The following is a 23,428-nucleotide window of genomic DNA, read 5'->3' as shown; positions in this document are numbered from 1 at the left end:
TCGTTTCCATGGTTATGACCTCCCTACAATCCAGCAACGGTGGTCGTGCTTGCACACTATAGGGGGGGAAAAAAAAGCACCAGCCTCTATGGTGGTCTGTAACCGTCCCAGCCACCTAGTAGCTGCGCTGCAGCAATGGCCATATCCCCTGGATACAGGCCGTGTATAATGTGATGGAAATACCGTATGAATCCAGCCAGCATAGGAGGCATTATAGACAATACATTAGTAAGTGCCTTGTATTCACCTTCTCTACATGATCAATGCCATTTGCTGAAGTGAGACAACCGCCTTTTAATAGTCACACAATATGGTTGGCAATATGAATCTATGTCTGTATCCAAAAACTGTAATAAAAAATGGTGCTGTGGATTTAAAGTGTCCGGAAGGGATAAACCGAAAAAAACTAAATGGTTTTCTGTGTCCAAAGGTTGTGTCTGGTATTGCAGAATAGCTCCATTGGAGTGAATGAAGCGGAGCTGCAGTAGCCCAGACAACCTTCGGGCAGGTGTGACCCTTTTTTTTACACAGGGTGTGGCAGTTGTAGAGAGAGCAGAGCCTCTAGGTGTAACGGCAACGCCCCCATTGCTCCTAGAGGCTCATTTGCATATATTAAAACATCATTTTTCTCAGCAATGCGGGCACATATGAACATGGGACCAACACAGATGCCTTCAGCTGCCAAGAGATCATGTAAGAGGTCAGCCAGTGTCATAGGCACAAAACTGCTGACAGATGCCCTTTAATATATGGATACTATAGGCTATGTTACAGGTGCGTAACAATAGGGAGTGCAGCAGTTGCAGTTGCGCCCATGTCCTGGTGTCTATCACACGATTGGCCCCAGTGCCACCCATTGCCCCGTCTAATAAACAGAATCCAGGATTTGAAAACAAATGTCTGCATTCTTCAAAGAGAAGAAATAATGATAAAAAACAAAAACCAGCAGCGTCGCGCCTGCCCACAGGTGTCTGTTATTATGTAGTGATGGCATGTCGCTAAGATGTGCTGTCCCTGTGAACGGTGAGGGTTTATCTCTGGGACCCCCCCAAGGCTTCTGAGAATGAAGGGGGCACAGTGTCTTTCCCTGCACAGCGCTGTCTCAGCAGCAGAGCTCCATTTACGTAAATGAGGCTGGAGGATGCACTTCCTTGCACAGCCTGGTGGCCAGGGGGGGCGCTGATGTGCAGGTACTGCAGCGCTTTCTTTCTCGGGATCGGTAGGGGCTCCTGACGTCAGTACCTCCACCGATTTATAAATCGATGGCATATTGCTAGAGGGGGAAATAACCCTTTAAAGAAACTTAAAAGGAGTATCTATTTGCGCAATCTGCAGCACCTGTCAAACCCTGATGGTGCCAGGTTAAATGATATACTGTCTGGTTACGTCCTAGAAAATATTAGTGAATTGCATAAACTGCAATGGCCTCCTTTTTAATATCAGTAATTGGACGCAAAGTTTGAGTACATCTGCGTGAAAAGGCAGCAACCAATCACAGCGAAGCTTTTAGTGCTCTTCAAAAATGAAAGCTGCTCTGTGATTGGTTGCCACACTCATCTGTGTTTTTTGAGGCCTTTTCGTAGATGTGTCGCAGCATGGCGTTCTGTTCCAGACTCTCTGTGATGGTTTGGTCTGACCTTTTCAGGCGTCTCATTTAAGCACAAGTATAACCGCAGCCATCTGCAACATTGGCCTGTTACCCCCTGGGGCACCCTGCAAAATTTGCAGATATTTAACCGCGTCGGCACTAATGATAAATACGGGAGAGAAGCTGGCGTTCTGGTTGGTCCCGTTATGTGCCGTCACCTTGTATGTTAAAGGACTTTGACGTTTATTCTGCTCCAGGGACAAACCAGTAATGATAGAGGATCCCTCCTCCCCGCCACATTGACACTCTACCCCCGCCGCTTCCTTATCGTCCTCTATAGCGGTATATGGCATACATATTTATGTATGTGTTCCTGGAAAACTGCATCGGGGTATATGCACGTGGTGTGTACAGTGCAGCGATTTTTCGTGCAGAAAATCCTCAGTGTAAGCCTACATGCACACGAACGTTTGTGTTTTGTGGTCCGCAAAAAAACTGATGTCCATATGGGTTTTTTTTAAAAAAAATTTGGGGGGAAACCATTGTAACAATGCCTATCCTTGTCCGCAAAACGGACAATAATGGGACGTTCTCTATCTATCTATCCTATGGAACAGAGCAACGGATGCGGACAGCACACAGAGTGCTGTCCGCATCTTTTGCGGCCCCATTAAAGTGAATGGGTCCGCATCCGAGCCGCAAAAAAAATGCGGCTGTGATGCGGAACCAAACCACGTTCATGTGCATGTAGGCTAAGGCTCCTTTCACACCTGCGTTCAGGTGTCCGCTCGTGAGCTCCGTTTGAAGGGGCTCACGAGCGGCCCTGAACGCAGCAGTCTGGCCCTAATGCATTCTCAGTGGAGGCGGATCCACTGAGAATGCATCCGTCTGCCAGCGCTCAGCCTCCGCTCCGCTCAGTGAGCGGACACCTGAACGCTGCAAGCAGCGTTCGGGTGGCCGTGCGGAGGCGAGCGGATCCGTTCCGACTTACAATGTAAGTCAATGGGGACGGATCCGCTTGAAGATGACACCATATGGCTCAATCTTCAAGCGGATCCGTCCCCCATTGACTTTACATTGAAAGTCTGAACGGATCCGCTCAGGCTACTTTCAGACTTAGAAAATTTTTCTAAGTAATGATGCAGACGGATCCGTTCTGAACGGAGCCACCGTCTGCATTAATATGAGCGGATCCGATCGAACGCAGGTATGAAAGTAGTCTAATACAGTACCAGCAAAGTGAATGACCTCTGTCTGTGGGGTTCCTCTGGCTGTGAAAACAGCAAACATTAGGATATGTTTTTTTTTTGTTTTTTTTTCTTTACTTTAATGGCCGCTATTCTCAAGCTGTTGGGGTGGGGTGGGGGGGGGGTGGGGGGATAGCCCAATTGACTTTAATTGGTTCCGAAAACTGCCGGTGAATGAGCCCTTGGGGTCTATGCACACTGCATATTACACGTGGCTATTTTTCGCAGCATAATACAGTACCACGTAAGTAGATGGGATTTTGTAAAAATTCACGTACACGGTGCCGAAATCTCCCGGGTGGAAATTTACCCGCAAGGCGGATTTTGAAATCTGCGCCATGTCAGTTGTGCAGATTTCATCCTTTTTAATGCAAAGACTGAGATCTGGGGCAAATGTATGGTAAAATCCACAAGCAACAAAAGTCTGCACAAACTACAAGCTATAGTTTCTGGAGACCCCCGTTACCCAATGGTTTTCTGCAGGACTGGCTCCCGATTGTCCCCCAACAGAGGATATTGGAGAAAGAAGGATTGGCCCCATTGTATTGTTTCACCCGATCCTTTTTGTTTTTCCGGGTGTGTCTGGCCGTTGTTTTCTCCTCCCTCCCCATTGAAAACAAGTATACCATACATTCCCGTGTAACTTAACCCCTCATAGTCTTGTGTGACCATAACCTGCAAACTACTAAATGGTCAGAACCGCCAAGGCCTGCTAAAGGGGTTGCCCCACAAAAAATATTCTGTAACTTTCACACCAGCACCTGGGTCTAAATACTTTTAGAAGTGCATGTAATTAAAAATGTATTATCACTACGGAGTTAATCAGTACACGATCTGTACAGCGCCACCTGCTGTTTGTTCTTTTTTTTTCTCTTTAGTTCTCCATCTACCTTGCTGAGATGGCCGCATATCCTCTGTTTCATTCTTCTGCTGCCCCCTGAGCTGTGATGGGGAGAGAGCTGCAATAGAATGGACACACCCCCTGAGCTGTGATGGGGAGAGAGCTGCAATAGAATGGACACACCCCCTGAGCTGTGATGGGGAGAGAGCTGCAATAGAATGGACACACCCCCTGAGCTGTGATGGGGAGAGCTGCAATAGAATGGACACACCCCCTGAGCTGTGATGGGGAGAGAGCTGCAATAGAATGGACACACCCCCTGAGCTGTGATGGGGAGAGAGCTGCAATAGAATGGACACACCCCCTGAGCTGTGATGGGGAGAGAGCTGCAATAGAATGGACACACCCCCTGAGCTGTGATGGGGAGAGAGCTGCAATAGAATGGACACACCCCCTGAGCTGTGATGGGGAGAGAGCTGCAATAGAATGGACACACCCCCTGAGCTGTGATGGGGAGAGAGCTGCAATAGAATGGACACACCCCCTGAGCTGTGATGGGGAGAGAGCTGCAATAGAATGGACACACCCCCTGAGCTGTGATGGGCAGAGAACTGTAATAGAATGGACACACCCCCTAAGCTGTGATGGGGAGAGCTGCAATAGAATGGACACACCCCCTGAGCTGTGATGGGCAGAGAACTGTAATGGAATGGACACCCCCCCCCTGAGCTGTGATGGGGAGAGAGCTGCAATAGAATGGACACACCCCCTGAGCTGTGATGGGGAGAGAGCTGCAGCAGAAAGGACACGCCCCCCCAGAGCTGCCTGCTTGAAATAAATCTAGTAGAACAATTGGAGCAGTGAATGGGGAGGATCTCTGGATCCATGTGAGGTACAGGGCTGGTTCTAGCTGTGTTACAAAGAGGCCGTCATGTACTATACTAGGATATCTGATTTTCACTTTTTACATTAATCATGGGATAACCCCTTTTTAAATCACTTCATGGCGATTGTGGCCACAAGGGTATGGGTAGAAGATCTAAATGGGACACCACAAGTAACGTGAGACCTACATAAACTATGCCCAAGATGTGGACTGCAGCCGTACATTATAAGGCCTCCCGCACACGACATCCGCGTGCATTCTGTATTTTGCGGAACGGAACAGCTGGCCATTAATAGAACAGTACTTTCCTTGTTCGTAATGCGGACGGTTCGTAACGGAACTAAAAAAAGTAACGTAAACGGGGAAATAAAACGTCCGTGTGCAGGAGGCCTAAGGAAGACTTGTATCACGGGGCCAGAATTTGGGGACCCTAGTAGTCTGAGGCCTGTGTCTCCGCTGCTCTGATTTTTACAACTAAAAATATTGTCATTTGTCCAAATCTGTAAGCAGTCTTGAATCTCGAGGGTCGGTGCCTCTGTTCTCCCATATGTCCTAGGTGTAAGGAGGGAGTGGAAAAAAATAATCTTCGTTCTTCTTTTTTGCCCATTTATTTAAAGGGTTGCCATGTAATATTACATTCTGCAGCAGGGTAATGACCGGTGACCTGGTGCTACCCTCTGCCCTTATGCCCTCATCGTAAGGCTACATCCACACAACAGTGAAAAATGGCCATGCTGCTGTTTTCAGAACTATTGCAGTCTATGGGTCTGTTCACGTGGCTTTTTCTTTTCTTTTTATTCACGATTGCGCGAGTGTATCCGAATAGTCATGTGGGCGGCATTCGTTGCCAGACTTTGGGCAAGTACCTGGTTCCTAGCAAATTGACCGGTTACTGGTGTGAACTGCGCGCCATCAACTGGTGTGCGCCACCGACAGGCCCACATTTCAGCCCGCAGTGTTCACAGTCGCTCAATGTCGGAGATTGTCGGTGTGAATTGGCACTGTGAAGGCGTTTCTGGGATTAATATTTGCCATCAAGCCTCCCGAGAGCTAAAGTGGCCATCACCCGCTACACATTACAAATGCTGATCTGACGGGGGCTCCGCCGTTAAGCTACCATAGTAAATATATCCTATTAATAAATCCACCTTCCAGTTATTGCTTTAAACATGGAAATGTCTCCCAAGATTCTTTAGTATAACGCAAGGTATTTGTTGTGAATAGCTAATGTCTTGAGCGCATTGAATATAATAGAAAACCTGATGGGGTGGGGGCGGGGCAAACAAACTCTGCATTTCTATGAAGCCTGAGTCACTCTGTGACAAACGTGGCAAGTCTTGGTGATTGCTGGGCTACAGGACGTCCTCCTCCAGTTGTTGCGTCAGGTTGTTGTTCTGACTGGCGACTTTGAATTACATCAACCTGGTGGCTTGTTTAAAGGGAACTCACGAAAAATATATTAATCAACAGTTTTCAAACAAACCAGCACCTGGTTGCGAAGACTTGTAATTTAAAAATGTATTATAGCTACTGAATTATTCAATAAAATGTATCTGTATAGCGCCACCTGCTGCTTCTTTTCCTTATTTCTTTTGTCCGGCTCACTAGGATGGTCGCACATGCTCAGCTGCCTCCTGAGCTGTGATGGGGAGAGCTGAGACACGCCTCCTGAGCTGTGATAGGGAGAGCTGAGACACGCCTCCTGAGCTGTGATGGGAGAGCTGAGACACGCCTCCTGAGCTGTGATGGGGAGAGCTGAGACACACCCCCTGAGCTGTGATGGGGAGAGCCGAGACATGCCTCCTGAGCTGTCATAGGGAGAGCTGAGGCACGCCCCCTTAGCTGCAGCAGAAAAGACACGCCCCCTGAGCTGTGATAGGGAGAGCTGAGACACGCCCCCTTAGCTGCAGCAGAAAAGACTCTCCCCTTGAGTTGTCAGCCTGATATAAATCTGGCAGAGCAGGGAATGTGGAGATCTCTGGATCCATGTGAGGTGCAGGGCTGGTTCTAGCTTTGTTAGAGAGAGATTGCCATGTACTAAATTTATTGATTTTCATTTTTTTACATTAATCATAGGATAATGAATGACTCACTCCTTTCCTGACTTTGACCACGATTTGACCCTCTCTAATCTGTAGGGACACACCCCTTTTGAGACGGGAAATGACAACACCCTATCTTTCAATTTATTCATGGCTTTCCAGGAGGAATATTAGAGGATCTTCAAAGTGCAGCATTTAAAAAAAAAAAAAATTAAGAAGTAGGGATAGCGGACGGTCATCACATAGTATTGTTAACATGGAGCAGTGGGGGACACCGCTTGCAGACAGCACGAGTCCGTGATATAGGTATATTGATGTATTGAGCCTGATCCCCAGTGAGTGTCCCTGCGCCAGACCCGGGATACAGCATTGAAGCGTCTATGTACGTGGTGACCCGAGCCGCAATTGCTGCCGCCAGGGAGCAGGAGAGAAGGGGGGTCTCCATCTCTAATCGGGCACCAGGGTGGGGACTGCTATCTGATGCCTCTTGACCGTGACGAATTGACGGCTTGTGGCTAAAGGCGACATTCAGCAATACGTGAAGTTGGTGCTCGGCTTTAATTTTAGTTGTTGGAGACGGGTCGTTAACAGCTGTACCTCTAAATGGGACACTGCGCGCTTAGTCAACCCGACAGCTAAAAATACCGCTGGCCTCTGAGCGTGCGGGATGGATTACCGCGTGGACATGTCTGAAATTAGAGCTTTATGCTTGAGTTTTTGTTGCATTCGCAAGCATGGTTTTTCCCTCCCCCTGTAAGAACCAGTTCCCCACAATATAAAAAATAAATCCTTGGATTCTCGTCCAGTTTTCCAACCTCGTGATATTTATATTTTTTTACAAGCAGCTGGAAACTGTATAAAATAGTAAAAGGGGTAATGCTCGACAGTCCCCTGCTGCTTCCATATTAAAGCTTCCCTGATCTTTGCTGGTCTCTGTTTTCTGGCAGTGAGGGGCTGGGCACCCCCGAGGTCACTGTTGCGCCGAGGGGCTGGGCACCCCCGAGGTCACTGTTGCGCCGAGGGGCTGGGCACCCCCGAGGTCACTGTTGCGCCGAGGGGCTGGGCACCCCCGAGGTCACTGTTGCGCCGAGGGGCTGGGCACCCCCGAGGTCACTGTTGCGCCGAGGGGCTGGGCACCCCCGAGGTCACTGTTGCGCCGAGGGGCTGGGCACCCCCGAGGTCACTGTTGCGCCGAGGGGCTGGGCACCCCCGAGGTCACTGTTGCGCCGAGGGGCTGGGCACCCCCGAGGTCACTGTTGCGCCGAGGGGCTGGGCACCCCCGAGGTCACTGTTGCGCCGAGGGGCTGGGCACCCCCGAGGTCACTGTTGCGCCGAGGGGCTGGGCACCCCCGAGGTCACTGTTGCGCCGAGGGGCTGGGCACCCCCGAGGTCACTGTTGCGCCGAGGGGCTGGGCACCCCCGAGGTCACTGTTGCGCCGAGGGGCTGGGCACCCCCGAGGTCACTGTTGCGCCGATTTGTATAAGGTTTAAATGGTTTGTCCCAAGATCTATATTTATCACCTATTGTTAAAGAGGACCCCTCGCCTCTCCTGATTTGTCTGTTTTGGTAACAATCCTGGAGCATCTATTCTTATGACCTTATGTTGCACCATTCCTCTGTTATTCCTGCTATTAATTATGAATGACTTGCTAGTAGTTTGCAGTGAAGGTCCAGATGAGGTGTCTCCCTGCACAGCCTTAACATTATTCAGTCAGTGCTGTCAACTGGTAACTCCCAGCTGGACCTTTATTGCAGACTACTAGCAATTCGTTCAGAAGTTCTAGTAGGAATAATAGAGGAATGGTAAAAAATAGACTCGCAAGAATTGATTCCCCACAATTGTTGTTGCATAGGAAATGCAGGTCGTTACTAAAACGTCCCCTTCAAGTACATGATCGCTGGGGGCCCCACCTTGGTTACCGTGTTCTCTGGGGTGAAGTATGGATGGGTAAATAGTGTTCATCTTGAAACAATCCTTTTTAATTTTTGCTGCCGTTTCTGTGCCGCTGGTCACTGTGGTTTGCCATCCATCACGTGGCCATTGCTGCCCACCAAAGTTACGTCTCAGGTGGGTATGTCTGTGCCACTGGGGCTGTTGGTAGACTCTGAAGAGACCTGAGGCACTGGCTGAGCAGGACAAAGGCACAATGGATGGTGGTGCATGCTGGTGCCAAGGGCACAAGCGAAAGACCCGGGCACATACCTCTGGTGCCAGGTGCGTGGATCTGGATGACGTTACACGCAGTGATAACCACCAGACGCACCTGTAAATCTAGGGTGCAGCAACCTTTGGCACTCCAGCTGCTGTGAAACTACAACACCCAGCATGCACACTTGCCCAGCTGTTCTTGTAACTCCGAAAGAAGTGAAAGGAGGATACTGAGAGTTGTAGTTTTGGAACAGCTGGAGTACCCCTGGTCTAGAGGCTGTCATTTAGTGTTATTCTTGATCTTGCTATAAAGGGGATTTCGTCTTCCATGACCCATTGCCCTATCTCATGCCACCAGATAATGCCACAAAATTGCCACCACCGCTGTGGTTATTGGATTATACAGTTTTACAGTCGAGGACTTGACGGAGGGACTGAATGTCCTGGAGGCTGTAAATGGCCACATGCAGTCCTTGCAGCACCACGTGCCGCCATGCGGCAGAAATCCTTATAGCGCACACTATCTGTAGTTCAGCGCTGATGGAACATGCTGCAATGAATTATCCTTGATGGATTCCTAGGAAAGCTGACAGGTCCGTCCGTTATGGAGGTTGTATGGAGCCGTGACGCGCCCTTGTGCACGAAGCCTGGCTGTCTGATTCTTTGTCGTAATTGCTAATTCAGCGTTACTCATCTGTGTGTGGGACGAACCCATAGAAGACTCGCAGGTGATGGAGCCGAATTATAAATTGAGCAAATTTAACGTGACTTATGCGGAGGCCGGAGCGACTGGTGCGCCACAGATGTAATGTTGTGGCAAGGTGCAGCTATTGAACTGGGTGAAATGCTTGGTGTAGAGTCGTCCTCTTGGTATTTATCACAGTCGTCGTAACCGCGTTATTACACGTGACGTTCTCCCAGACTTTCCGTGATTTTTGGTTACGGTGATTATGCTTCGATCACTGCCTGCTGCTGAATTATAAAAGGTACTTAAAGGGGTTGCAAATGTGGACCTTAGCTTTAAAGGGGTTTTCCGGGAGTACAATATTGATGGCCTTTTCTCTGATCGGTTGGGGGTCTGGCGTATCCGATCAGCTGTTGCGTCGTTCCGGCAAGCGCTGCAGCCTCCTTGCAGCTTACCGCGCACAGTGCCATCCATTGTATAGTGGCTGTGCTTGGTATTGCAGCTCAGACACATTCCCTTGAATGGGACTGAGTTGCAAATGGGCCACGTGACCAATGAACGTGACGTCACTGGCCTAGGAAGAGGATGCCGTGGCCTCTTCAAACAGCTGATTGGCGGGGGTCCCCCCCCCCCCCACTTCTAGAAAAGGGGTTTGATCATCTCGGACATTGGTCGCACATCGCTAGGACAGGGATCAGCAACCTCCGCCACTCCACTTGTTCTGAAACTGAAATCAGTTCTGCGTTGCGTGAAAAACTCAGCATGTTCTATATTCTTTTCACGCAGCCCTGGCCCCGTAGAATTGAATGGGGCTTCAGTGAAAAAACGCATCGCATCAGCAAGCGAGTCCGGATGCAACGCGTTTGTCACTGACAGTTGCTAGGAGATGTTGTTTGTAAACGCAATTGCAGACAAAACTGCAAAATGGCACGAGTTTCACTGAACGCACCCGGAGCCAATCCGTCACGCCCGTCTGAAAGGGGCCTTACGGTTTTGTGTATGCCGCTTCTGTGCCGACCTGTGTGTGTCTTCAAGTTACAGACCACAAGCAAACCCTTTGTCCTGCTGCCCTACGCTTTTGGTCAACCTACTGTACATTCGTAGCAGCTTGCATTTTGCTCCATTCACTGCGCTTTACACTATGGAGGTGAAATCTGCATCTTGCCTCCTCTCAAGCTGCTGCTGCTTCTCCCACATGCTTTACACTGCAGCTCTGATCATTGAGATTTGGCTGCCGTTTATAAGCATGTGTCCAAGAAAAAGAACCTGGTGAGTGGATTTCCCTGGTGGCAGCCCCTTTTGAAGAGGTCTGTGGCTGCAGTATTTGGGGTTCAATGACCTGCACTTGAAATAGAAAAACTTAAAGGAGTTGTTTGGTTTTGAGTCCCTTTTTGATAGAAGGTATAATCGACACCCGATAGTAAGATAACGGATTGCTGCGCTCCTGGGATCTTCATCTGCTGGGATTCCCAGCGATCCGCAGTGATCTGTGGAGAAACCTGATAGTAATTGTTTCATTTCCCAGCAGCGCCTCCACAGGGGAACTGAAGCATTACACTGCGCCACTGATCTTCTGTTCTCTTACAGAGGTTTTCTCATATCGGACATGGATGGCATATCCACGGGACTCATGTCCGATAGATACCTGTCCCGATCGAGGCAGATGCAAGTCCCAGAGGTAGGACTGCATCTGTCTGATATTCATGGCATATCCTGATAATATGCCATACATTTCTGAGATGGGAAATACCACTTTAATCGATCGTGGCCTCACCACTGATTTGTAATTTAATGGCCTATTTGAAGTTTAGGCCATGAATGAAAATTCAAATTGAATAAAAATAGCATTTACTGCAACTAGAACATCTGACAAATTGACCACTAGGGGGCGCTTCAGTCAGTAATTATAATCTATACACACTGTACAATGAGATTTTAAGTATTGCCGGCTTTGATAATTCTAATGAGCAAATAATTGTGTGTTTTAGGCCTCATGCACACGAACTGATTTTGTTTTTACTGTCATTTATAAAAATAAAAAAAATTTCTGATAAGATGCGGACCCATTCATTTCAACACACCATGTGCTGTTTGCATGCCGTATGTCTGTTCCGTAGCCCCGCCCAAAAAATAGAACATGTCCCTATTCTTGTCTGTTTTAGGCATTGTTACAATGGATCTGAAAAAAAAAAAAAAAACGTTTGTCATCCGTTTTGTTTTTTTTTGCGAACCGCAAAACACATATGGTTGTGTGCATGTAGACTTATGGGGATGACTGAATTGAAGGATATTCCACCTGGATGCAGCGGATTCCACTATAACCATCTGAACTAAGTCCGGCTTCCTAGTTCTCTGTGTGATGGTGGGGAGTTTGTATGTAATGTGTATTACGTCTGAGAACTGGAAGAAGAGTTTCACCACCTACTGGCCACTGATGGAACTGTCACAGCTGCAATAAAAGTGCACTACCGTGTGTGTATGTATGTGTATATATGTGTGTGTATATATATATATATATATATGTATATATATATATATATATATATATATATATATATATATATATATATATATATATATATATATATTTATTTCACATACATATTATATATATACTGTATTCAAAATTTGCTCAGTGGGTGTTATGTTTTTTTGTGTGCTGCCGCCGCTCCAGTACTTTCTTTCCATGGCTGCAGTGATGACATCAACATATGACGGCTGCAGCTAATCACATGACTCGGCGGTTTTCGACATGTCATCACTACAGCCAAGTAAACAAAGCATTGGAGACGTGGGAACCTTGAGAAACCCCTTTTAAGGAATACTCCAGGCTGCACTGCTAGAACGGGGGTGATGTGTGACAAAGTGAGGCCAGACACAGACGTTCTGCATCTCCTCCTTATGTTATGTGTTAATTCTCCTTCTTTAAAGGGAACCTGTCGCCAGGATTTTGTGTATAGATCTGAGGAGATGGCCTCTAGCACATGCGCAATACCCAGCCCCATAGCTCTGTGTGCTTTAATGGTGTGTAAAACCCCCTGATTTGATACATATGCAAATTAACCTGAGATGAGTCCTGTCCCCTGACTCATCTCACGTACAGGACTCATCTCAGGTTAATTTGCATATGTATAATTTTTTTTTTTTTTCTTTACACAATAAAAGCACACAGAGCTATGGGGACTGGTTATTGCGGATCTGCTAGCGGCCATCTAGCAACCCATGTCCTCAGCTCTATACACAAAATCCCAGGTGACAGGTTCCCTTTAAAGGGCACAACCTATATGTGAGGGTTGTATGTATCATTTTATTTTTTCTACAAAACAGTAGATGGATCTAACGTGAAGTCTCCATGTATTCTGGCTCCTGTCATGAACTTCCTGTTTGTCTGGACTTTTAAAACCGCAGAGTCTCTCACTGAACACTGTCAGACCAAGGGGGATTGAGGGGCGGTGATTTCATTAGAGAACCGCTCCTCCCCTACACATCCCTGTGTGCGCAGCCGTAAGTCATAGGCTTCATGCACACAACCGTATGGCTTTTTCAGTATTTTTGTGGTCCGCAAAAAACCGTAATCACAAAAAATACGGATGACATCTGTTTTTTGCGGAACGGAACAGCTGGCCCCTGATAGAACAGTCCTATCCTTGTCCGTTATGCGGATAATAAGGGTACTTTCACACTTGCGATTTTTCTTTTCCGGCATGGAGTTCCGTCCTAGGGGCTCTATACCGGAAAAGAACTGATCAGTTTCCTCCCCATGCATTCTGAATGGAGAGCAATCCGTTCAGTCAAAAAGACTGAACTGAAGACATCCTGATCAGGCAAAAGATAAAGCCGCAGCATGCTACGGTTTTCTCTCCGGCCCAAAAAACTGAACACTTGCCTGAATGCAGGATCCGGCATTTTTTTCCATAGGAATATGTATTAGTGCCGGATCTGGTAAAAATGTTAAAAAAATATAAAAATCGTAACTGATCTGTTTGTCCGTATAAAAAAAACGCACAGACGGATCTGTTCTTGCAATGCATTTGTCATACGGATCAGGATCCTGATCAGTCTTAAAATGCCATCAGTTGGAATATGTTTTGCCGGATGCGGCAGGCAGTTCCGGCGACGGAATCCTCTGCCGAAAGTGTGAAAGTAGCCTAACATGACATGTTCTATCTTTGAACGGAAATATGGACACTGAAGGCATACAAAGTACCTTCCTGTTTTTTTTTTGCAGGATCCTTTGAAATGAATGGTTCCATATACGGATAGCAAAAAATGGAATGTAAAAGGGAAAAAAAAAACCTTCGTGTGAAAGAGGCCATAAACTGAGATTACTTTTGTTCTTTTTCTTCCTTCTGACAATTTTTACCTTTTTTTCTAATCAGACTTTTCTACCATAAAGGACTTTTTCCCTCTTTTCCATCGAGAGATCTCTCTATGGCCTGATGCACACGACCGTATGTATTTTGAGGTCTGCAAAAAACAGATCCGCAAAAAATACAGATGACGTCCGTGTGCGTTCTCATTTTGCAGAACGGAACAGCCGGCCCCTATTAGAACAGTCCTATTCTTGTCAGCAATGGTGACCATAATAGGACATGTTCTATTTTTTGCGGAACGGAAATATGGAAACGGAATGCACACTGAGTAACTTCGTTGTTTTTTTTTTTTTTTGCGGACCCATTAAAATGAATGGTTCCGTATAAGGTTGGCAAAAAACAGAATGGACACGGAAAGAATATACGTTCGTGTGTATGAGGCCTATCTCTATTCATCTCCCCCATCGAGGACCATGTTCGTCTGCTCTAAACGGTACGCGGTGTTTGCGATAAGTAGGCCCTTGAGTTCTCTAGAGGTGTTTCCTATATTTATCTTTTTGCTTCGTTTTCAACTTTGACCATTTTTTGCCTTTGTCCTTAATGGTGCCTTTGGGATTTTAGAGTAAATAAAACTTTTGTAATCTTCTGCCTGTCTCCGTCTTTGTAGAATTATTACTTCCTGTTTGTGTGATTGGCGTATTACCAAAAACCTCCTCCTGCCGATGAACTGTGGAGGTTAGCGGGAGGTAAGACGGCTGACGTTCCCAGCGTTATTGCACAGGGTGGGGCAGCAGCCTGGGTACATCCAGTATCCCTTGCACATCCATGAAATTACATGAAAGAGGGCACTCATTCATTTTCGTGCCAGAGACGTAGCCGCTGATGGGCAAAGAAACCTTTAATTGGCGTTGCTTAAAGTGTTGCTAATCTACTTATCGGTGCCAGCCCAATTATCAAACTCTGGGCACGAACAAGCTCAGGCTACTTTCACACTGGCGTTTTGGTTTCCGTTTCTGAGATCTGTCATGGGCTCTCACAAGCGATCCAAAACGGATCAGTTTTGCCCTAATGCATTCTGAATGAAAAAGGATCCGCTCAGAATGCATCAGTTTGCCTCCGATCAGTCGCCAAAACGCTGCCCGTCTGATAAAGCGGAGCCAAACGGATCCGTCCTGGCACACTATGTAAGTCAATGGGGACGGATCAGTTTTCACTGACACAATAGAAAACTGATCCGTCCTTCATCAATGGTGTTCAAGACGGATCTGTCTTGGCTATGTAAGGGCTCTTTCACACTTGCGTTGTCCGGGTCCATCGTGTACTCCATTTGCCGGAATTACACGCCGGATCCGGAAAAACGCGTAAGAACGCATAATTTTTTCTTTACGGATGCGTCTTTCCGGCTTTTTTGGTAAGATACTGATCCGGAAATCCTGAAGCCAATATCAACGTGTTTTTTTTTTTCCGGATCGGTCGCACGGATTGATGTTGGCTTCAGGATTTCCGGATCAGTCTCTTTTCGCGCCAGCCAAGCCCTTCCTACTTCCTGGCGCAGACGCAACTTCCGGATCAGTCGTTGCGTTGTAACAACTGAAGATGTTAGAACGGATCCGGAATAATACATTTCAATGGGCTATTATTCCGGATTCGTCGATGCGGCAAGTGTTCAGGATTTTTGACCGGAGCAAAAAGCGAAACGTTCCGGTCCTGAACTGAAGACGTCCTGATGCATCCTGAACGGATTTCTCTCCATTCAGAATGCATTAGGATAAAACTGATCAGGATTCTTCCAGCATAGAGCCCCGACGACGGAACTCTATGCCGGAAAAGAAAAGCGCAAGTGTGAAAGAGCCCTTAAAGATAATACAAACGGATCAGTGCTGAACAGATGCAGGCGGTTGTATTATCTGAACAGATCCGTCTGTGCCGATCCATGACGGATCCGCACCAAAGGCGAGTGTGAAAGTAGCCTTACATGGGTGGTCTAACGTTGAAAATCTAATTATTCTGAAAGAAATGGAGTATCGTCTGACCATGTGAGATCTTTGGGCGTTCCCTCCTGTGTGATGTCCGTAATCTGGAGAAGGGCTGTCCTCATGGCATGGAGCTGTGGCAGCGTGTGGAGGGCCCTTCCCTGGCTGGTGGCATGTGGGGGGCCTCTCCTATCATGCGGACCAAAACGGTGGTGTGCATGAGGCCTGATAAGACCTACCCATTGTTCTTGTGGTCTCCCTGGGGTTTCAGGCTTAATGAGCGGATGCCCCTATTTTTAATTTTGCTGTATGTCTCGTATTTTATTTTTGCTCTTTGTGGCAGTTGGCGTGTCCGGTGATCTTGTGGATACGACACCCAGGAGCCGGCATTATCTGCATTTGTGAATGACTCACAGCTGAGGATGACTGAGCCGGGATCAGGCGAGTCAGTGGCTTCCTCATTCCCAGCTGTTGGCCATTCCCGATGTCATTTGCGGGATCGGCACCCAGTGGATTCGCTCCAACTTCTGATTGTCCTGTGGATTTCTGGGGGGGGGGGGGTCCACATGTGACGAAGTACAGTGACTAGTTCAGGAAAGTGACAGCAGGGTTAAGTAAGTTTACAATTTGACATTTCGTTTTTATTATATTGGTGCCATTTGACAGGGCTGCGTGTTTTGGTTTTCTTTTTGTTTTTTTGCTGAGACCGCCACCTTGAGGTCCGTTCACACAACGGATTTTGAAAAATGCGCTTAAAATAATCTTTGTGGAATTTTTTTATATTTTTTTTTTTATTTATTTTTTTCAGATGCGAAAAACAGTTTTGAGGATTTTAAAGCAGATCTGTGCCCAAAAAATGCGCGGAAAACGCGCACAATTCATTTTAATGGGAGATTGCCCCAAGATGGAGCGTGCTGCTTTTTTCCACGGGGAGGGGGGAGGGGGGGGGGGGGGAAGCACCTAGGAGTACTTCTGTGAGGGTTCCGTCCGTGCCCCTGCCCCGCAAAAAAGTAGTGCATGCACTACTTTTTTGTGGTGCGGATCATGGACCCCATTCAAGTGAATGGGTCTGCATGCGGCGGCCCCACGCTCGGTGCCCGTGCATGAGCCCTTATGCCATTGCAAAGGGGTATGTTAAAGAGTCTGTCAGCAGTGTTGACCACGCAGAACTGCTGATGGCTCTAGGTAGAGGCTGGGAGAGCAGGACAATGATGCGTTTTGCAGAGCTCTTATTAGGAGTAATGGGATTGACAGCGGTTCTCCTCGGACTGCACACGTACCCATTCATTTTAGTGTGCGTATTCACACATCAGTTTTTTAGCACAGTCCATGGGTCCGTTTAAAAAAAAAAAAATTTGCATGGATCCGTCGCGGCCATTATAGTCTATGGGTTTGTGAAAACCACAGATACCATCCCTGTTTCACAGAAGAGATGTTTTTGAAAATTATTTTTCAGCTGTGCAGTGTCAGTGAAACATGGATGACACACAGACAGCAAAAAACGGACATAACATGGATCCATCACGGATATCTTCATGGCCGTGTGACTAATGCGTAAGGGAGTGTGTACATAGCTGGTTTTACCGTGAAATTTTGGCGCGGAGAGCTGCGATAGCCGTGTCTCTTCTACCTCCCACTTTGCAAATGGAGGTAGCGCTGAAGATCGCGTAGCGGCGCTTTGAAGCCGCACCGAGAACTGACGCGATTGCTCCCCTCCGTCTAAAGCGTGCAGATGATCTGACCGTGATCGGGGCATCTACTCTGGTCTCAATCGTCAGATAATTGGTCCGTGTCATTGGACCCTTGGCAAACCTCAAATCTGGACTTAATGTCCTCTGGATAGGGAACCAACACCGGGGGGGGGGGGAAATGACCACGATGGATCGCAGAAAAACGAGACCTTACAGATAATCACTTGATTGGTGAAAATTGCAAAACCGGAATACCCCTTTAAATGATGCTGAAGGTGCCCATACATAATATCTGTAGTAAATAACTGTGCCTCCAGACTCGCACACTCTGCTCGGCCAAGCATGCAGGACTTCTCAATGGGGGGAGGAGGCTTGGGTTCCTAGACGTATGGCCTGTATTATCAACGGACATAATAAAAATACTAATGTTAAATATCTGTTGTGACCTCAAATTTGAAAAAAGATGCTTCTGGATTTGCCAAGGATTGTTCTAATGCTGTGAGCCGGGAGTGGATCGGGGTCAGCATTGGTTTAGAGCAGTAAGGACTATGCTGGCAGCTGAAGTGCGTGGGTACAGGTGTCGACAGGACAATCCATCGGGGCACTCGAAAAGGTCACTAGCGATCCGACAACTGCTCGAAAAGCCACCTTCACTTTTCTCCTGTCGTCTTCGTCATTACAGGGACACCACTATGGACAGTCCCTCATAGTCCCTATTGAGGCAATATTTGGGGTGTTGGCTTCAGTGGGACGCCCTTACATTTCGCACCTGTAATTTCTCCTGACGTCTGTTTTTGTAAACTACCCATCCCCCCCATGATATAACCATTGTGTAGCACCTTTTCTTATCACTCTTCATTGTGTCGTTCCCATGATATTCCTCCTAGAAATGTATGAATAAATGGACAGATGAGATTAGGTGCGTGTCCCTACGCGCGGACGCGGTCTAGTCAGAGCTGCCACAGTCGGACTGGGTAGCACAGGCATCCTCAACCCGTTGCAAAACTACAACTCCCAGCATGCCCAAACAGCCTACAGGTATCAGCCTACAGCAGGGCATTGTGGGAGTTGTAGTTTTACAACAGCTGGAGGGTCGCAGTTTGCGGGTGGCTGGTGTAGCATATGCTGCTTCGGCAAGAAAATGGTAACACTTGTCAAGGTATTCATACATTTCTAGGAGGATTAACAGAGGAACGGCACAACACAAGAGTAATAAGAAAAAGCCCTCCATGAGGCCCCTTGCAGACGAGCGTGTCCGGATGCGTTCAGTGATAACGGCGCGATTTCGCAGGCAAAGTCATTCAGTTTTGCCTGCGATCACATTCAGTTTTTATCGCGCGGGTGCAATGCGATTTAAAGCGATTGGCACGCTCGTGATAAAAAACAATGTATAGAAACAACATCTCTTAGCAACCATGCGTGAAAATCACATCGCATCCGCACTTGCTTGCGGATGCGATGCGATTTTCACGCAGCCCCATTCACTTCTATGGGGCCAGCGTTGCGTGAAACTCGCAGAATATAGAACCTGCTGCGTATTTTTATTTTTATTTTTTTTAAAATTTTTATTTATTTTTTAATTTTTTTTCCTTTCACACAACGCACAAGTGATGCGTGAAAACCAACGCACATGTACACAGCCCCATTGAAATGAATGGGTCTGGATTCCGTGCGGGCGCAATGTGTTCGCATCACGCATTGCACCCGCTCAGAATACTCGCTTGTCTGCAAGGGGCCTACAAGGAGGATACAAGTAATTACTGAAACAGACTTGTCAGGAGAGGCGTGTCCTCTTTAAGCTGAGGCGTGTCCTCTTTTGGGGTAGTCCCACTAGCTAGATATCATCGAGCCCACGTTCCAAAATGGGCCTACCAGTCAAGAGAACCATTTTAAAGGGGTTTTTAAGGGATTTATAGATTGATGGCCTGTGCTGAGGCTAGGTCAGTGTTAGGCAAACTGCGGCTCTCCAGCTGTTGCAGAACTACAACTTCCAGCATGCAAAGACTGCCTACAGCTTTCAGCTAACAGCAGGGTATGGTGGGAGTTGTAGTTTTGAAACAGCTGGAGAGCCACAGTTTGCCTATCACTGGGCTAGGTCATCAATATCTGATCAATGGGGGTCCGGCACTCCTGCTGATCAGGAAGAGGCCATAGCACTTGGGTGAGCGGCGCACCCTCTTCCTAGGCCAATGATGTCTCGTTCATCGGTCACATGGCCCTAGGCGCAGCCCAGTCCCATTCAAGTGCTGCAATACCAAGCACAGCCACTATACAGTGGACGGCGCTGTGCTCTATGAGCTGTGTGGAGGCCAGAGCTCCGAGGCCTCTTCAAACAGCTGATCGGCAGTGGTATTGAGTGACGGACCCCCCACTGATCAGTTATTGATTACCTATCCTGAGGATAGACCATCGATTATAGGAGTCCCTTATCTCACAATGAAGGGAGACCTTATCTCACAATTGTGCTCATTGCTGCCCCTCGATGCAGAATGGGGGACAGGACTCGACAACATTTTGCATATTTGTGGGTGAGGAAAGCAGTTGTCACCAGTACTATTATTATTATTATTTATTTTTTTGCGTGCAGTTGCCCTTTGAGAGCCCCTTGAGATCCCTGATGTATAAGAAGATGGTCTGGATTACACAGGAGGATATTTTGGACATTACACCCTTAGTAACTCGGATGTCAGCACCCTTCAGTCCTGTACTCGGTTAATTTGCTGCTTTTTCCAGCCTTTAAAGCCCAAAGCTTTTCATGAATAAGTCTCCCCATTATAGGCGACTCCTCAGATGTCTCTTCACAAGGTGTGACGTTCTGGGAAGGGTCGATGCAATTTAATATCCCAATTGCCGGTCGCCCTCTAGGTCCTGTGCCCCGGCCCACTCCCTTTTTTCATGAGTCATTAAGCTGGTGTCAGGAGGAGGAGGAGATGGCGGATATGTAACATCACTGGGTGGCATGGGCGTCAAATTGGAGAGTGCTATATTGGGGTCTCCATATTTAGTAGAATGTCATGTGAATAGGAGTCTGCGTGCTGGGTGTGCAGCTGCCTCTGACTGCTCGTCTTCTCTCTGCAGATTTCGGAAGAGCACAGGTCTGAGCAGGTCCTCTCTCCCCTCCCTTTCCTGGAGCTTCTTCTGGCTGGAAGGTATGTGACATGAATACTGCATGCGGGAAGCTGGGGTGTCCTGGACGCTTTGCATTGGGGTCCCGGTCTGTGCCTTTTTGATATCAGATGCTGCTTCTCTGGTAAGACTGCTCCTTGCCTCTATACACGGGGGCTCCTATACCTTTTTGTGTACGTGCATCTGTCTTCTGACGTCCCATAAGGAGAGACTTTTTGGATGCACAGGAATTACAGACTCTGCGGTGGGAATCTTGGGATCATTAGGTTTCTTGCCTAGATTTTAATTATTATGCCGGCTTAAAGGAACAGACCCGAGAAATGTCTGATCTATAACTGCAAGGTCCGATATGGTTGGGGATCCCGTTTCATATTTTATTTTACCTATTATAATATATAATACGCTTCAATGCGTTGTCGTGTCGCATGGAGGGGTGAGGAGCAATTCCCCTTTTTAAAATCACCTGCCAATGGAAGTCCTTGAGTCGTCCTCCACTTTTACTTCTTCCTTAGATGTACTGAAAGCTGTGAATTTCGGGGGGACGTCCCTTATGGACGCTGTAATGGAAGCCGTACTGGTTGTCATTGCAGAATTGCCGATTGAGGCTTTTGCAAAGTTGGGTGACAACCGCGATGGCAGCCATATTGATGGTCACCGACCTAGCAAGCAATGGCTGAAGAGAAGTAAACGACTCGTATTGCCAATTGCCCCTGATTGGGGGGGGGGGGTTTCACTCTATTCTTGCTTGTATTAAAATATTGAGAATTTTACATTTCAATATTTATAATGGACATACATTTTATAAACTTACTGTAATGGTTATTTTTGGCATATTTCCTCATATTGGGTGGATGAGAAACTTCTTTAAGTTCTGTATTGGTAATAGGGGCATTATTATGTCGGCCACCACCCGTCGTGATGTCGTCGGTTTCCTAATGCTTGGTTGACGGGGCAAATCTGACCTTTTTGGATTTTGTCCTGCGTGCTAGCCTTCCTCCATGTCCCGATGAGGCAAGTAGACCCCTGTATGGGGAGGGAAGGAGGGGGCGCCTCTGGCTGCTGGCAGCAGGTGCTGATATTTTAGGCCTGCGTTCAATGTTTATTTTGGGAGTGAGAACAGTTTCCGTTCTTGGATTGTCTGCTCTTTTAATAAAGATGCTTGTTGGGATAGAGGGGGGGGGGGCTGACGAATTGGTAAACAGAAGAGATGGGAACGGTCTCTGTGATCCCGACCGCCGGGATTCTCTTATCGGCAGGGTGCTATCATACCAGCGGGAGCCATCCTTAAACAAATCTCACACTTGGGCCAAAGATTATAGAGTGAAGTGTGACTAATGTGATACCCTACGTAACGCGTGAGCTGCCATAGGGGGTCGAAGAGTCATTTCCAGTCTTAAACACCAGCGAGAAGAGATGGGGTCCCTATACATCTCCGAATAGTTAGGGTGAAAACGTTTTATAGATATTTACGAGATGTGTGACAGGTGCAGGGGTCAGAGGCGGGACCCGCATCTATATCCAGAACAGGGGTCCCCCGACCATCCCGCCACTGGATCAGAGACGTGGTTGTGCACGTCCATGGCTCTCTCCATTCGCTGTAATGGGAGTCGTGCACACAGCCGTGTAACTTCCATAGAAGTGAATAGACATGCATGGTCACCTCTCCGTTTTGTTGTCCACCTGAACAAGGGTCTTCAGACTTCACCCAAAGCCCTATGCCCACTAATATAACCAGGAGCAGAGGATCCGCCTTATTGGGCTTTTTCAAACCCTGAGGATAGGCCATCAATATCAAAAAGTCGGACAACCCCTTTAAACCTGGTAGTAAGTGTTCGGTTTTCCTGCAGCACCACCACAGGCGAAATGAAGCATTACACAATGTCCATCCATATCAATGTGTTGTGTGTAATGCAGGACTGGGGACGCTCTCTAACTGCTCTTCACTCTGTCAAGGATCCAAAACGGAGGACCCCTCCAATAACCAAGAGTTCCCTAATATATTAAAGGATTATGATTTATTTTTTAAGTAGACGCATCCCCTTTAAAGCATAGTCAGATGGATCAGCATTTTAAATTGATTCTCATTTCTTTTGCAGTGTCCCTCTAATCTGCAAAAATTCTGTGCTGTAAGAAATCCGCGGTCATGACCGAGGGAGGGGGCCCTGCCGGGGGCAGCTTCTATGAGGTGAGTGCCACGTGGACGACCGAAGAACTCTTTACCTTTTTTATATCATGCGAACGGCAGTAATGGGGGAAAAAAGATGGACAGCGTCTTCGATCTGTACAGATTTTCAGCATCTGGATGTATACAAGAATGTTCTGACTCGCAGAGATATTATAAATTGTAGTTTTATTCAAAACTTCAGAATAATACTGTACGGAGATTCATCTCAGTACAGTATTAGAATGTACAGGCTCTGATGAGCCGAAGTAAGTTATTTGCGAAGTAGCGCATGACTTCGTTTGAATAAATTCGGAAGTTCATTTTTAAAGTGGAAGACCGAACTTTGCTTCGGTTCCAGCTATTACCCCGACTTCACAAATAACTAACTTCGGCTCATCAGAGCCCATACATTCTAATACTGTACGGAGACGGATCTCCGTACAGTATTATTCCGAAGTTGTAAACGAAGCGACTTTAGATGAAGCATTCGAAGCTCACTTTGCTCAACACTAATGACGTCCATGACAAGCTAGTCAGTGGTTCAGCCATGAAGGATCCGTGCTTCTCCAGTGTGTCCATTTTTTTGTGTGGCTGAACATTAGTTTCCAGAACATCTTGTTCCAGTGGTGAGTGAAATCCACAGATCAAACACGGGTGGCATCCATGTTGTGTCCATGGTTTTTAACGAACCCGTAGACTATAATGTGCGTGAGGGATCCATA

At 47.2% G+C, this 23,428-nt stretch overlaps 1 protein-coding gene across 8 annotated transcripts in view; it reads left to right on the top strand.

Annotated features, from left to right (window-relative positions):
• Positions 1–23,428, top strand: part of PACSIN3 (protein kinase C and casein kinase substrate in neurons 3) — a 70,375-nt gene that overhangs the window by 26,156 nt on the left and 20,791 nt on the right. For 5 of the 8 annotated variants that reach the window (XM_044269384.1, XM_044269389.1, XM_044269390.1 and 2 more), the window contains exons 2-3: positions 20,495–20,565; positions 22,639–22,727. In XM_044269384.1, coding sequence (XP_044125319.1) covers positions 22,686–22,727 — 42 coding nt within the window. In that variant the 5' untranslated portion in view covers positions 20,495–20,565; positions 22,639–22,685. Of the gene's footprint in view, positions 1–16,288; positions 16,340–20,413; positions 20,667–22,638; positions 22,728–23,428 lie in introns of those variants that run through there. The other 3 variants (XM_044269386.1, XM_044269385.1, XM_044269388.1) reach the window with 3 other exon arrangements.

Source organism: Bufo gargarizans, chromosome 10, assembly GCF_014858855.1.
Source record: "Bufo gargarizans isolate SCDJY-AF-19 chromosome 10, ASM1485885v1, whole genome shotgun sequence".
Lineage (NCBI taxonomy): Eukaryota > Metazoa > Chordata > Amphibia > Anura > Bufonidae > Bufo > Bufo gargarizans.
The sequence above is the reverse complement of the archived record's forward strand: the minus strand, read 5'-3'. Positions and strand labels throughout refer to the sequence as shown.